Source organism: Taudactylus pleione, unplaced genomic scaffold, assembly GCF_031769625.1.
Source record: "Taudactylus pleione unplaced genomic scaffold, aTauple2 ptg000364l, whole genome shotgun sequence".
Lineage (NCBI taxonomy): Eukaryota > Metazoa > Chordata > Amphibia > Anura > Myobatrachidae > Taudactylus > Taudactylus pleione.
In genome coordinates this window covers 1171708-1186068 of record NW_028284765.1, presented here as the reverse complement: position 1 = coordinate 1186068, position 14361 = coordinate 1171708, and the positions used below count along the sequence as shown (strand labels likewise).

The following is a 14361-nucleotide window of genomic DNA, read 5'->3' as shown; positions in this document are numbered from 1 at the left end:
CCGCACAGCTCAAGGTCCACGCCTGGCTAACTCACAAACCATTGCTGGGTCCCCGACACTGCTACCACCGACTACCATTGCCGGGTCCCAGCACCACTAATGCCAGTAAAGGATGGCCATCTTGGTATACCCAGTTGAATCCACAGTGAGTACACCAGCCTGCTGAAGGCACGTACTGAGGCTGTGCAACAAGTTGAAGCTCCCTATCTATATAAAGTGGCATTTGTGAGGTAATAGTTTCAAAACTGTAACTTTCTCAATTACCTGAACCCAAAAAGCACTTACCCTGGAACAATAGCTACCTAATAATGAAACCCAAGTATAAATTCGCACCTACCCTGACTTACTGTATGCCTTACAAACAATTCCCCACAGAGAACAGCAGAAAAGTGGTCCGAACTGAGAATGTAAGAAAAAACTGATAGTTGGAAATTTGGCATGCAGCAACAAGCAACAGTTTCATATAAAACCAAAAAAGTCCACACTCACGTTTACAAATCCAATGCTGGGGTGACTGACCCAAACAAGGTGCCACCTTGCTAGAAACAATTTTCAAAAGTAGGGGTGCACTCACCAGTCTTCATGAAAAATATTTTACTTTATTTAAACCTTTATAATAAAAGTATGATGTAGGTATATGATTAATATTAATACTTTGGTGCTTATGTTTCCTGTTTATATAATCCAGCGTTCATATTCTTTATTTATTTATTTTTGTTTTTTTCAGCTATTTATAATTATGTATCATTTATGGTTTGTGCTAACTTCATTTCTACTTTTTTAGTTTTTATTATTTTCACTGACCATTCCCTTCTTTTTGCCATTTAAGAATGCCTTTGTTTTGATGGAGAACAGAGGTGTATATCATAATATGAATTGTTAAATCATGCACTCTTTGTTTAGCATGATGCATCTTTCATTTTACTATTAGAAGATTTTGCTGGCCCTTCGGTAATCTGGTGAGCCTGCGTTCCAGTGTAAGGAGGAGTGACTGGATCGCAGGCTATCAGTATGTACTCATGACCACCTTTGCTTTTGTTGACATGTAACCATGGAAATCAGTGGGAGTGTACTGTGATCATAGAGCTGGAGCATCCACTGACACTAATGATTATGTCCCTGCACACTATCACATGATTAATGAGTATGTCTGCATTCTGGACACAGCTCTTGTGTTGCTCTGACAATGAGGGAATGTGTGTTCCAAAAGGAGGAATAAGCAGTGACTGGAAGGTTAGGTCTAGACTATACAGTGCTGATGGACCTGTGACATCACACCCACGTGACCTGGCCTGAAAAGGGGAGGGGCGGGGATGCTAATGGGGACCAAAAGTGTCCCTTCGTGGGCTCACTATGCTCAACATGCTTCGGGCACGGTGGCAAGCTGCGCTCGCCACAAATATTTATTCTCCCTCTATGCCCTAGTGGATGGTAACACAGGAGTGGTCCAGGCTCCTGCAGAGGTCACATGGTGAATACATCACAGAGGTCCTTTAGCCACATAGGAAATAGCAGCAACCATGACTGGAATGCACGCTGTTGCCTCATTATGAAATAAGATTCTGAAGACTGGTGAGCGATGCTCATAAGTTTCATTTTGCAGATTAAATGGTGGGAACAAATAGCATCTAGATACATGCCTAGGTTTTATATGGTTTTGCTCAAGAGTATGTTGATACATTCCAGGTGGTTATGGTGGGAGGAACTTACCTGTGTTAATTGTGTAATTGTTTAATCGGTATGTATATTTATATGTGTTCTGTGTTACATGTACTTGCATCTTCACAAAGGTCCATGGATTGGACTGAAACGTCGATGGCTTTACTTTTTTTAAAATGGTTTAAATAAAGTTAAATATTTTTCATGAAGACTGGTGAGTGCACCCCTACTTTTGAAAATATTATATATATATATTTAAATATATTTTATATAATTTAAGTATATACCCTACTTAAATTCCTTCAATTGTCCCTGGTGAATCTGTTCCTTTGCTGCCCAAGTGGAGGTTATGCAGTACTCCCCAGATGCAGGAGTGGAGGTAGGACCTCATGAAGGTGCTTGGAGAGGAGGTACACACATAGCGGGGACAACCAGGTGGGCAGTGCTGAAAAGAGGGGGTGGTCCTATCCTGTTTTCTGTATACCAGGCTCCCCGAAGGCTTAATCCAGCCCTGTGATTAAAAAAAAGAGCGATAGAGAGTGTATAAATGGGGGCACACTCCACGGGAGCAGGAGCAGATAGAAAGACCAAGAATCAGGACAAAATATCCAGCAAGAAGACTATCAACATCTTCTACTTAAGGGTAAGTTGTTGGACCAGAGAGAATGGGATGCTCCCCTTCTTGAGCACAACAGGGCTGGTTCTGACTAACCCGGTGCTGGTTGTGCTTTAGTGTGGGGGACCCCTACATCATTTATCCCCTGAATTTAAGCACATCCAGCACCGGGTCACTAAAAGCCCGGGGCTGGTTGCTCTTTGATTTGGGGGGGGACAGATGGGTCTCATTGACCAATCCATGCTCTGTGTCAATGACAAAGATGCAAATAGCACGAGCGCAATGGAATATGCTGCACTATATAAGAAAAATAAAAAATGCAATACTAAAAGCTACAGAGCTTTGTACTAATTGGGTTTGAAAAAGCAGTGTAGTTTACAAAACAGGTATCAAGTAGTGTGAAATTAAAAAAAGATGGCTTTTAGGAAATAAAAGTAGACCCAAAATAATAATGACAAAGAGGTGCATCTTGCTAGAATGAGGGAGGCTAAGAAGGTGATGAGGCTGCAAAGGCAGAAGCTGAGGAGAAAATGGTCCAGTCAGTAGATAAAGGGAGAAAAACTTTTTTTTAAGTATCGAGTGAGACAAAAAAAAACAGATCATCTAAATAATTATTTTTGTTCAGTATTCACTACAGAAAAATAGAGGAAGGGGCCACAGTTAAGTTGCAGAGGCATTCATAAAAATGAAGTTCATGAAATGTCATTTACAGAGGAGAGGGTCCTAACAGAACTCTCAAAACTGAAATTGGATAAATCAATAGGGCCGGATAGGATACATCCAAGGATACTAAAAGAGCTTAAGGGGTCCTGATAACACCATTAACAGAAATATTCATCCAGTTGCTAGTATCAGGAGTAACTCCAGAGGACTGGAAAAGAGCAAATGGAAGACCACTGTACAAAAGTGGAAGCAAAGAAGAAGCCAGTAACTACAGACCACTAACTACAGACCAGTAACTACAGACCAGTAACTACAGACCAGTAAGTCTTACATCAGTAGTGGGAAAAATAATGGAAACACTATTTAAAGAAAGAGTGGTGGAATATCTCAAATCCAACAATTTACAGGATCCCAAACAGCACGGATTACTCAGGGGAGATCTTATTTACTTTTTTGACTGGGTGACAAAAGTAATAGATCAAGAGGGGGATCGTAGATGTAGCTTATCTAGACTTTAGTAAGGCTTTTGACATTGTCCAGCATCGCAGAATGATAAACAAACTGGAAAGCTTGGGATTGGATACTGTTGAATGGATAAGATCTTGGTTGCAGGATAGGAAATAGAGAATTGTAGTAAATGGAGTATATTCAAGGGAGGAAAAGGTTACCAGTAGAGTACCCCAGGGATCTGTACTTCGGCCAGTGCTTTTTAATATCTATGTTGGTGAAATTGCAAATAAGGGTAAGTATGCCTTATTGCAGATGATACAAAAGTTTGCAACAGGGTAGACACACCAGGAGGGGTAAAACAAATGACTGAGGATCTGGGTAGACTAGAGGAATGGGCAAGGACATGGCAACTACAGTTTAATGTAAAAAAATGCTAAATCATGCACTTGGGTCTCAATAACCTAAAGGCTAACTATAGTATCAAGGACACTATAATGAAAAATACAGAGGAGGAAAGGGATTTGGGTCACCATTTCAAATGACATAAAGGCAGGCAAGCAATGCACCAAAACATTGAGGAAAGCAAGTTAGATGCTTGGTTGCATAGGGAGAGGAATCAGTAGCAGGAAAAAAGAAGTGATAATGCCACTGTATAGATAATTGGTACGGCCTTATATAGAATACTATATTCAGTCCTGGAGGCCATATATCCAGAAGGATATAGACATATTAGAGACGGTACAAAGAAGGGCAACTAAAATGGTTCATGACCTACATCACATTACTTACCCAGAAAGACTAAAAGATCTTAATATGGGTAGTTTGGAACAGAGAAGGGACAGGGGGAGCATGATAGAAACTTTCAAATACATGAAGGGTTTTAACAAGGGACAAGAGGGAGACATTCTTCAAAGAAAGAGATGTACAAGAACACGAGGACATGCACTTAAACTGGAGGGAGGTAGGCTTAGAGGAAATCTGAGGAAAAAATAATTCACAGAAAGGGTAGTGGATAAGTGGAATAGCCTCCCATCAGATGTGGTTGAAGCTAAAATGGTGGAACAATTTAAACACGCTTGGGATAGGCATAAGAATATCATTAAGAGAGATGTAAGGAGCAAATAGGGTTGAAGTTGCCTAAAGGATACATGAAAATGGGCAGACTAGATGGACCAGGTGGTTCTTATCTGCCGTCAAATTCTATGTTTCTATGTTATTATTATTATCCTTTATTTATATGGCACCACAAGTTTTCCACAGCACCTTACATAGTACATAGAACTAATAGGTGAACAAGAAACAAGTAACTTACAGTACATTACAGTGCAGGACAAGGACACAATTTATATACATTGCTGCAATAGCGATTTAAGCACTCACAATAAGCAGCAGGGAGTTGGCAGTCACGTGTTAGGTGCCCTAATGGGGAGTAAAGAGAAGAAGAAAATGTAAAGAGAAGCACATGAGGGAAGAGGTCCCTGCTCGTGAGAGCTTACATTCTAAAGGGGAGGGGCAGACAGACAGGCTTGACACAGAAGGGGAAGATAGGGAGGAAAGAGCATGAGGTGGGTTAGGATGAGAGCTGGAAGGCCTTGATGAAGTAGTGGGTCTTGAGAGCCCGCTTGAAGATTTGTAGAGTGGTGGAGAGTCTGATGGGGAGAGGGAGAGCATTCCAAAGCTAGGGAGCAGCATGGGCAAAATCTTGGATGCGGGAGTGGGAGGAAGTAATCAGTTGGCAAGAGAGGCGGCATGCATTTGGTGAGCGAAGTGGATGGGCGGGAGTGTGAAGAAAGAGAAGGTCAGAAATGTATGTTGGAGAGGAATTGGTGAGGGCTTTGTAGGCAAGTGTAAGAACCTTGAATTGGCATCTGATGGGGAAGGAGCCAGTGTAGGGTTCTATGTAACACCCGGACATTTTAGTGCCACTACCTTCCATCATAGAGAATACTATTTATAAATGAACTTGGCTCTAATACATTCTGTTGGGCCATATTAAGAGACATCATTGTTCTTGCTTAATTACCCATACACAGTATTTGCTGTTACCTATATACTGCTAATAATTAGGGAGCACTGTGACCTTATTATTAAATCAATCATTTTACTATACCCTTTGAAAGTTAAGGTTATTCCACACCTAACCTGAGCATGTTTTTTAACTATTAAACTCACTGAACATCTGTCCATATCAACTAAGCAGCCAACAAGCGCAGGCACAATTAGTAGATTTTAGGAAATGTATTTAATAAACCCAAGATAAAGAGCAATTAATGCTGCAAATTAGTCTGAAGTAAAACTAATGTTATCGCAGGTAAATGTGTCCTCACTTTTGTTATCAGTGTAACCTCTCTGACAAAGAGAGCTCTCCAATAAATACAACTTGTCATTATTGATAATACTGTCTCTTTCATGCTTTACACTTAATGATTTGTCTACTGTTTATGATGAAAGTTTACAGGGAATCTTACTGATATAAATACATTTAGTATCATATGAAGACAGAGGTTATTTTTGAAACCTGATTATAGTGTCACCACCATTATACATGGCCACACCTGAGAACCAGATACTGAACATAAAGTATTTGCATTTGATGTTCTTATTTATTTGAATTTCCTGCCTCAGTCTTATCATTCCACTACAGACTTCTCATCCATAGAATAATAACTGCTATAGAGGAATCGTAGGAGTCTCCAGACAATGTGGTCAGCCATGAACCTGTCCATGTTAATTATTACAGTAATTACTGGGATATCTGCAACCATCATTTACTCTTCAATTTTCAATGTGTTTATCAGACACCGGAAAGAGATCAGTAATCCAGGAGTTACTTATAAAATCCAGATTATTATAGTACTTACAAATGTCCTCTTACAGAGCATCACGCTAATTGATATATGTCTTGACGTATTTGAGACATGTCAGATTGTGCTCAAAAACATATTTGTATTCCTGTTTATTCTACAAAGTGTCCTGGTTGATTTCAGTTTCCTGAACACCACCTGGCTCTCCATGTATTACTGTATCAGATTGGTGAACATTTCCCACCAGTTTATCCATTGTGTCAAAACTAGGTTTCCTTCTTCTGTTCCTCAACTCATAATGGGATCACTGTTATATTCCGTGCTCATTAATATCCCAATCATATGGACATTGCACATTGAGGTTCACAAAAATAACACAGACCATCAAATGATGTGTGGTTATGCAATTACGTGGGATTTTACTTACCTCATTATCAATAATTTACTTAAATTTTCTCTGCCATTTTCTATAACTTGTCTGTGTATCGGGCTTAGTGTCACAACCCTACTGAGACACATCTGGAGGATGAAGCAGGGAGACCCTCGTGTGACATCTGCTCAGCTCCAGGGCCATGTTCGAGCTGTCAGGTCAATAATTCTATGTGTTATGCTGGACATCGCTTTCTGTTTGATAATAACTGTGAGTGATTTCTCAACACTTGAAGATAATAAAACTTTCCAGTTCAGCTACTATGTGTTTTTCCTGCTATACCCAACTGCACAAACTCTCCTTATAATCCATGGAAATCCCAGGTTTTCAAGTAGACTTTGTGGTCACTGCAGCAGATGTTAAATTTTTACAGATGTGATTTTATATATATATATATATATATATATATTGTGTATAGCTTCTTTCTGTATGACCAGATCAGTAAAAATTAACAGTACAAAGGGAAGTATCCATTAGTCGTGCTGCTAATTGGTTATGAAAGGGAAATCCAATTAGCCCTGAAGTGCCACCCGACAACAGCAATTATCGTGGATCCACAATAAGTGCCATTTTTTCACAGCCTCAATAGTGAAACCGCACAGGATCTGTGAGAAGCTCATTGACCTATGTGTTTTCAAGCAAAATATCCTATTATTTCATCCACAATATTAGGATAGGGGGAAAAAAGCATCAGCAAAAAAATGAGGATAATCAACGAAAAATCCCTGTTGGCTAATTGGATACCCCTCAAAATGTTCATTCATTTCAACCTAAGAAAATTAATGTTCGTTTACAATATGTTAAGTTAAAGAATATAAAAAAAACATGAAATTACATTTTAATTCAGTTTATATTTTTGTTGTACCTTTCTTGCCCCTGAGACTATTTTATAATTCTGTGCATATTTTTATGATAACTCAGTAATGTTTCGATTGTCTATGTTAAAATTTATGAATAGATTTGGCTACTTCCTCGAGTGTGATGCCTGTGTCATTATTTTATTATATAGATACATATACTGTAACAGAAATCTCACACTGCATTAGAAAGTCCCTTATACTGTAAATCATGAAAATCCAGATCACAGGATGCTACAGTAATTTCTATTCTCTGTCACTTCACTCACCCTAATGTTGTTCTTCAGTAACTTTATTGGTAGATGAGCAGTTACAAGGAAGGGAAAGAATTGCAGTTGCTAAAGCTGTGTGGGTAGTTACCACTGGTGTTTTTCATGTTTAAAATTCTGCAATTTACTGCATGATAACATGATAAATATTCTTGTAACAAATTATTTATATATATATATATATATATATATCAAATCTTTGTCTCTAAATATTATTTCTATTTCTGTATTGAAAAGATTTCTATGTATGTAGAGTATGCAGTAAATTCTACAATATATTGCAGGAGAACTGTTTGAATACACTGGTTGTGGCTTAGCACATGCTGTGTGTATGTGTGTATTCCCATACAGTATATAGGAGAGAGTTTCGGGAGCAGTGACATCACACCTCTCTGGAAATTACTGAAAGTGTAAGCTGACTGTTTATCTTAGAAGTCTCCCTCCTAACTCTGCAGTCTATGACCTCTCCCCTCTACTTTGTGACCACCCATATCCCCTATAGATTATAAACTCACATGAGCAGGGAATTATTCCCTTTGTATATATATATTAGGGGTGTGCACCGGCCACTTTTCGTGTTTTGTGTTTTGGTTTTGGATCTGGATCTTTCTTCGTGTTTTGGATCTGGATTGGTTTTGCCAAAACCACCCTTCTGTGTTTTGGGTTCTGGGTTTTGTGTTTTGGATCTGTATTTTTTTGAAAAAAAGCATAAAAACAGCTAAAATCACAGAATTTGTAGGTTTTTCTGCTCCTATGCTATTATTAACCTCAATAACCTTAATTTCCACTCATTTCCAGTCTATTCTGAACACCTCACACCTCACAATAGTGTTTTTATGTCCAAAAGGTTGCACCAAGGTAGCTGGATGACTATGCTAAGCGACACGAGTGGGCGGCACAAACACGTGACCCATCTAGGCATGATACTGCAGTGGCAGACAGGATGGCAGTTTGAAAAACTAGGCCCCAAACTGTACATAATGCAAAGAAAAAAAAGAGGTGCAAGATGGAATTGTCCTCGGGCCCTCCCACCCACCCTTATGTTGTATAAACAGGACATGCACACTTTAACAAACCAATCATTTCAGCGCCAGGGTCTGCCACACAACTGTGGCTGAAAATATTGGTTAGTTTGGGTCCCCACAAAACAAGCTGGCAATTAATCTGTCCCTGCACAAACTGGCTCTACGGAGGCAAGATGTCATCCTAATCCTCCTCATCCACCGATTCCTCACCCTCTTCAATGTGTACATCCTCATCCTCACAGAGTATTAATTCGTCCCTGCTGGAACCACTGGTCCCTCTGTACGTTCTGGAGGCTGGTCTCCCTGGAAGAGTAGATAATTCATTTTATGAACATCATCTTCTCCACATTTTGTGGAAGCAACCTCCTACGCCTTTTGCTGACAAGGTTCCCGGCTGCACTAAACACTCTTTCAGAGTACACACTGGAGGGGGGGCAACTCAGGTAAAATAGAGCCAGTTTGTACAGGGACCTCCAAATTGCTTCTTTTTCCTGCCAGTACAGCTACGGACTGTCTGACATGCCTACTTGGATGCAGTCACCGATGTAATCCTTTAACAGACAGACGCACGCTTGTCGCTGCTGCTTTAAGGATGCAGGTGCGGCTACAGCCCACACAATTTACAAAGACAGAAAAAAGAAGAATATTTTTATTGTTTGTGTAGCACACTTTGAGGGTGTCACCACCCTTTAACAGACAGACACACGCTTGTCGCTGCTGCTTTAAGGATGCAGGTGCGGCTACAGCCCACACAATTCACAAAGACAGAAAAAAGAAGAATATTTTTATTGTTTGTGTTGCACACTTTGAGGGTGTCACCACCCTTTAACAGACAGACGCACGCTTGTCGCTGCTGCTTTGAGGATGCTAGTGCGGCTACATCGCACACAAGTCACAAACACATTATAAAAATAGTTTTTTATTTTTTGGAGCACTTTGAGAGTTACACCACCCTTTAACAGACAGACGCATGCTTGTCGCTGCTGCTTTAAGGATGCAGGTGCGGCTACAGCCCACACATTTCACAAAGACCGAAAAAAAAGAACATTATTTTAATTGTTTGTGTAGCACACTTTGAGGGTGTCACCACCCTTTAACAGACAGACGCACGCTTGTCGCTGCTGCTTTAAGGATGCAGGTGCGGCTACAGCCCACACAATTCACAAAGACAGAAAAAAGAAGAATATTTTTATTGTTTGTGTAGCACACATTGAGGGTGTCACCACCCTTTAACAGACAGACGCACGCTTGTCGCTGCTGCTTTGAGGATGCAAGTGCGGCTACATCGCACACAAGTCACAAACACATTATAAAAATAGTTTTTTTATTTTTTGGAGCACTTTGAGAGTTACACCACCCTTTAACAGACAGACGCACGCTTGTCGCTGCTGCTTTAAGGATGCAGGTGCGGCTACAGCCCACACATTTCACAAAGACCGAAAAAAAAGAACAATATTTTAATTGTTTGTGTAGCACACTTTGAGGGTGTCACCACCCTTTAACAGACAGACGCACGCTTGTTGCTGCTGCTTTAAGGATGCAGGTGCGGCTACAGCACACACAATTCACAAAGACAGAAAAAAGAAGAATATTTTTATTGTTTGTGTAGCACACTTTGAGGGTGTCACCACCCTTTAACAGACAGACGCATGCTTGTCGCTGCTGCTTTGAGGATGCTGGTGGAATCTAGACGGGATTTGGAACTGAGGACACACTACCTCCATCAATTGTCTAAATCCCACTGCACAAATGGCAGATACCGGACGCACGTCTAACACCAACATAGCAGTCAAGGCCTCAGTTATACGTTTTGCTTCAGGATGACTGCCGTCGTACTTCATCCTCATCGCTAGGGACTGTTGGAGGGTCAATTGTTTAGTAAAAGTAGTGATGTTTCTACTTCCTCTCTGGGATGATGAACAACTCCCAGCAGCAGCAACAGCACTAGGAGGAAGTGGTTCTTGATCTTTCCCTATTTTATTTTTATCGGAGAAAGTTTGGTCCTCCATTTATGTTATATTGATATATACGTGCGGCTAAAGCGCACACAAACACAGAAAATATTTTTTTATTTTTGCTGGAGAGTAGTGCACTTTGTGGGTTACACCACACTTTAAGAAATGAGCCAGCCGGCTCTTTACTTATGGGACACAGGCGCACGCTTGGCGCTGCTCCTTTGTTGATGCACGTGCAGCCACAGTGCACACAAGTCACAAACACAGAAAATATATATTTTTTTGTTTTGGAGTGTACTTTGGGGGTTACAGAACCCTTTAACGGTCAAGCCAGCCGACCCTTTACTTATGACACAGGCGCACGCTTGGCACTACTTTGTTGATGCACGTGCGGCTACTGCGCACACAATTCACAAACACAGAAAATATTTTTTTTTTTGGTTTGGACTGGAGTGTACTTTGGGGGTTACAGCACCCTTTAACGGTCAAGCCAGCCGGCCCTTTACTTATTACACAGGCGCACGATTGGCACTACTTTGTTGATGCACGTGCGGCTACTGCGCACACAATTCACAAACACAGAAAATATTTTTTTTTTTGGTTTGGACTGGAGTGTACTTTCGGGGGTTACAGCACCCTTTAATGGTCAAGCCAGCAGGCCCTTTACTTATGACACAGGCGCACGCTTGGCACTACTTTGTTGATTCACGTGCGGCTACTGCGCACACAATTCACAAACACAGAAAATAATTTTTTTTTTGGTTTGGACTGGAGTGTACTTTCGGGGGTTACAGCACCCTTAATGGTCAAGCCAGCCGGCCCTTTACTTATGACACAGGCGCACGCTTGGCACTACTTTGTTGATACACGTGCGGCTACTGCGCACACAATTCACAATCACAGAAAATATTTTTTTTTTTGGTTTGGACTGTAGTGTACTTTCGGGGGTTACAGCACCCTTTAACAGTCAAGCCAGCCGGCCCTTTACTTATGACACAGGCGCACGCTTGGCACTACTTTGTTGATGCACGTGCGGCTACTGCAAACACAATTCACAAACACAGAAAATAATTTTTTTTTGGTTTGGACTGGAGTGTACTTTAGGGGGTTACAGCACCATAAATGGTCAAGCCAGGCGGCCCTTTACTTATGACACAGGCGCACGCTTGGCACTACTTTGCTGATACACGTGCGGCTACTGCGCACACAATTCACAAACACAGAAAATATTTTTTTTTTGGTTTGGACTGGAGTGTACTTTCGGGGGTTACAGCACCCTTAACGGTCAAGCCAGCCATCCCTTTACTTATGACACAGGCGCACGCTTGGCACTACTTTGTTGATGCATGTGTGGCTACTGCGCACACAATTCACAAACACAGAAAATATTTTTTTTTTTTGGTTTGGACTGTAGTGTACTTTCGGGGGTTACAGCACCATTAATGGTCAAGCCAGCCGGCCCTTTACTTATGACACAGGCGCACGCTTGGCACTACTTTGTTGATGCACGTGCTGCTTCTGCGCACACAATTCACAAACACAGAAAATAATTTTTTTTTTGGTTTGGACTGGAGTGTACTTTCAGGGGTTACAGCACCCTTTAACGGTCAAGCCAGCCGGCCCTTTACTTATGACACAGGCGCACGCTTGGCACTACTTTGTTGATGCACGTGCGGCTACTGCGCACACAATTCACAAACACAGAAAATAATTTTTTTTTTGGTTTGGACTGGAGTGTACTTTCGGGGGTTACAGCACCCTTAATGGTCAAGCCTGCCGGCCCTTTACTTATGACACAGGCGCACGCTTGGCACTACTTTGTTGATACACGTGCGGCTACTGCGCACACAATTCACAAACACAGAAAATATTATTTTTTTTGGTTTGGATTGGAGTGTACTTTCGGGGGTTACAGCACCCTTAACGGTCAAGCCAGCCATCCCTTTACTTATGACACAGGCGCACGCTTGGCACTACTTTGTTGATGCACGTGTGGCTACTGCGCACACAATTCACAAACACAGAATATATATTTTTTTTTTGGTTTGGACTGTAGTGTACTTTCGGGGGTTACAGCACCCTTTAACAGTCAAGCCAGCCGGCCCTTTACTTATGACACAGGCGCACGCTTGGCACTACTTTGTTGATGCACGTGCGGCTACTGCAAACACAATTCACAAACACAGAAAATAATTTTTTTTTGGTTTGGACTGGAGTGTACTTTCGGGGGTTACAGCACCATTAATGGTCAAGCCAGGCGGCCCTTTACTTATGACACAGGCGCACGCTTGGCACTACTTTGTTGATGCACGTGCGGCTACTGCGCACACAATTCACAAACACAGAAAATAATTTTTTTTTTGGTTTGGACTGGAGTGTACTTTCAGGGGTTACAGCACCCTTTAACGGTCAAGCCAGCCGGATCTTTACTTATGACACAGGCGCATGCTTGGCACTACTTTGTTGATGCACGTGCGGCTACTGCGCACACAATTCACAAACACAGAAAATATATTTTTTTTGGTTTGGACTGGAGTGTACTTTCGGGGGTTACAGCACCCTTTAACGGTCAAGCCAGCCGGCTCTTTACTTATGACACAGGCGCACGCTTATCACTACTTTGTTGATGCACGTGCGGCTACTGCGCACACAATTCACAAACACAGAAAATAATTTTTTTTTTGGTTTGGACTGGAGTGTACTTTCGGGGGTTACAGCACCCTTTAATGGTCAAGCCAGCTGGCCCTTTACTTATGACACAGGCGCACGCTTGGCACAACTTTGTTGATGCACGTGCGGCCACTGCGCACACAATTCACAAACACAGAAAATAATTTTTTTTTGGTTTGGACTGGAGTGTACTTTCGGGGGTTACAGCACCCTTTAACGGTCATGCCAGCCGGCCCTTTACTTATGACACAGGCGCATGCTTGGCACTACTTTGTTGATGCACGTGCGTCTACTGCGCACACAATTCACAAACACAGAAAATATTTTTTTTTTGATTTGGACTGGAGTGTACTTTCAGGGGTTACAGCACCCTTTAACGGTCAAGCCAGCCGGCCCTTTACTTATGACACAGGCGCACGCTTGGCACTACTTTGTTGATGCAGGTGCGGCTACAGCCCACACATTTCACAAAGACCGAAAAAAAAGAACAATATTTTAATTGTTTGTGTAGCACACTTTGAGGGTGTCACCACCCTTTAACAGACAGACACATGCTTGTCGCTGCTGCTTTGAGGATGCTGGTGGAATCTAGACGGGATTTGGAACTGAGGACACACTACCTCCATCCATTGTCTAAATCCCACTGCACAAATGGCGGATACCGGACGCACGTCTAACACCAACATAGCAGTCAAGGCCTCAGTTATACGTTTTGCTTCAGGATGACTGCTGTCGTACTTCATCCTCATCGCTAGGGACTGTTGGAGGGTCAATTGTTTAGTAAAAGTAGTGATGTTCCTACTTCCTCTCTGGGATGATGAACAACTCCCAGCAGCAGCAACAGCACTAGGAGGAAGTGGTTCTTGATCTTTCCCTATTTTATTTTTATCGGAGAAAGTTTGGTCCTCCATTTATGTTATATTGATATATACGTGCGGCTAAAGCGCACACAAACACAGAAAA

General features: G+C 41.6%; 1 protein-coding gene across 1 annotated transcript; it reads left to right on the top strand.

Annotated features, from left to right (window-relative positions):
- The first annotated feature begins 6088 nt into the window (after positions 1-6088).
- On the top strand, positions 6089-6985 carry LOC148508497 (taste receptor type 2 member 41-like). Its single transcript, XM_088444460.1, has one exon. It carries the CDS (start codon positions 6089-6091, stop codon positions 6983-6985), a length of 897 nt encoding a protein of 298 aa, XP_088300586.1.
- Positions 6986-14361: the final 7376 nt, after the last annotated feature.

Coding starts and splice junctions, on each gene's coding strand:
- LOC148508497 (XM_088444460.1), top strand. CDS start 6,089: ATGTGGTCAGCCATGAACCTGTCCATGTTAATTATTACAGTAATTACT.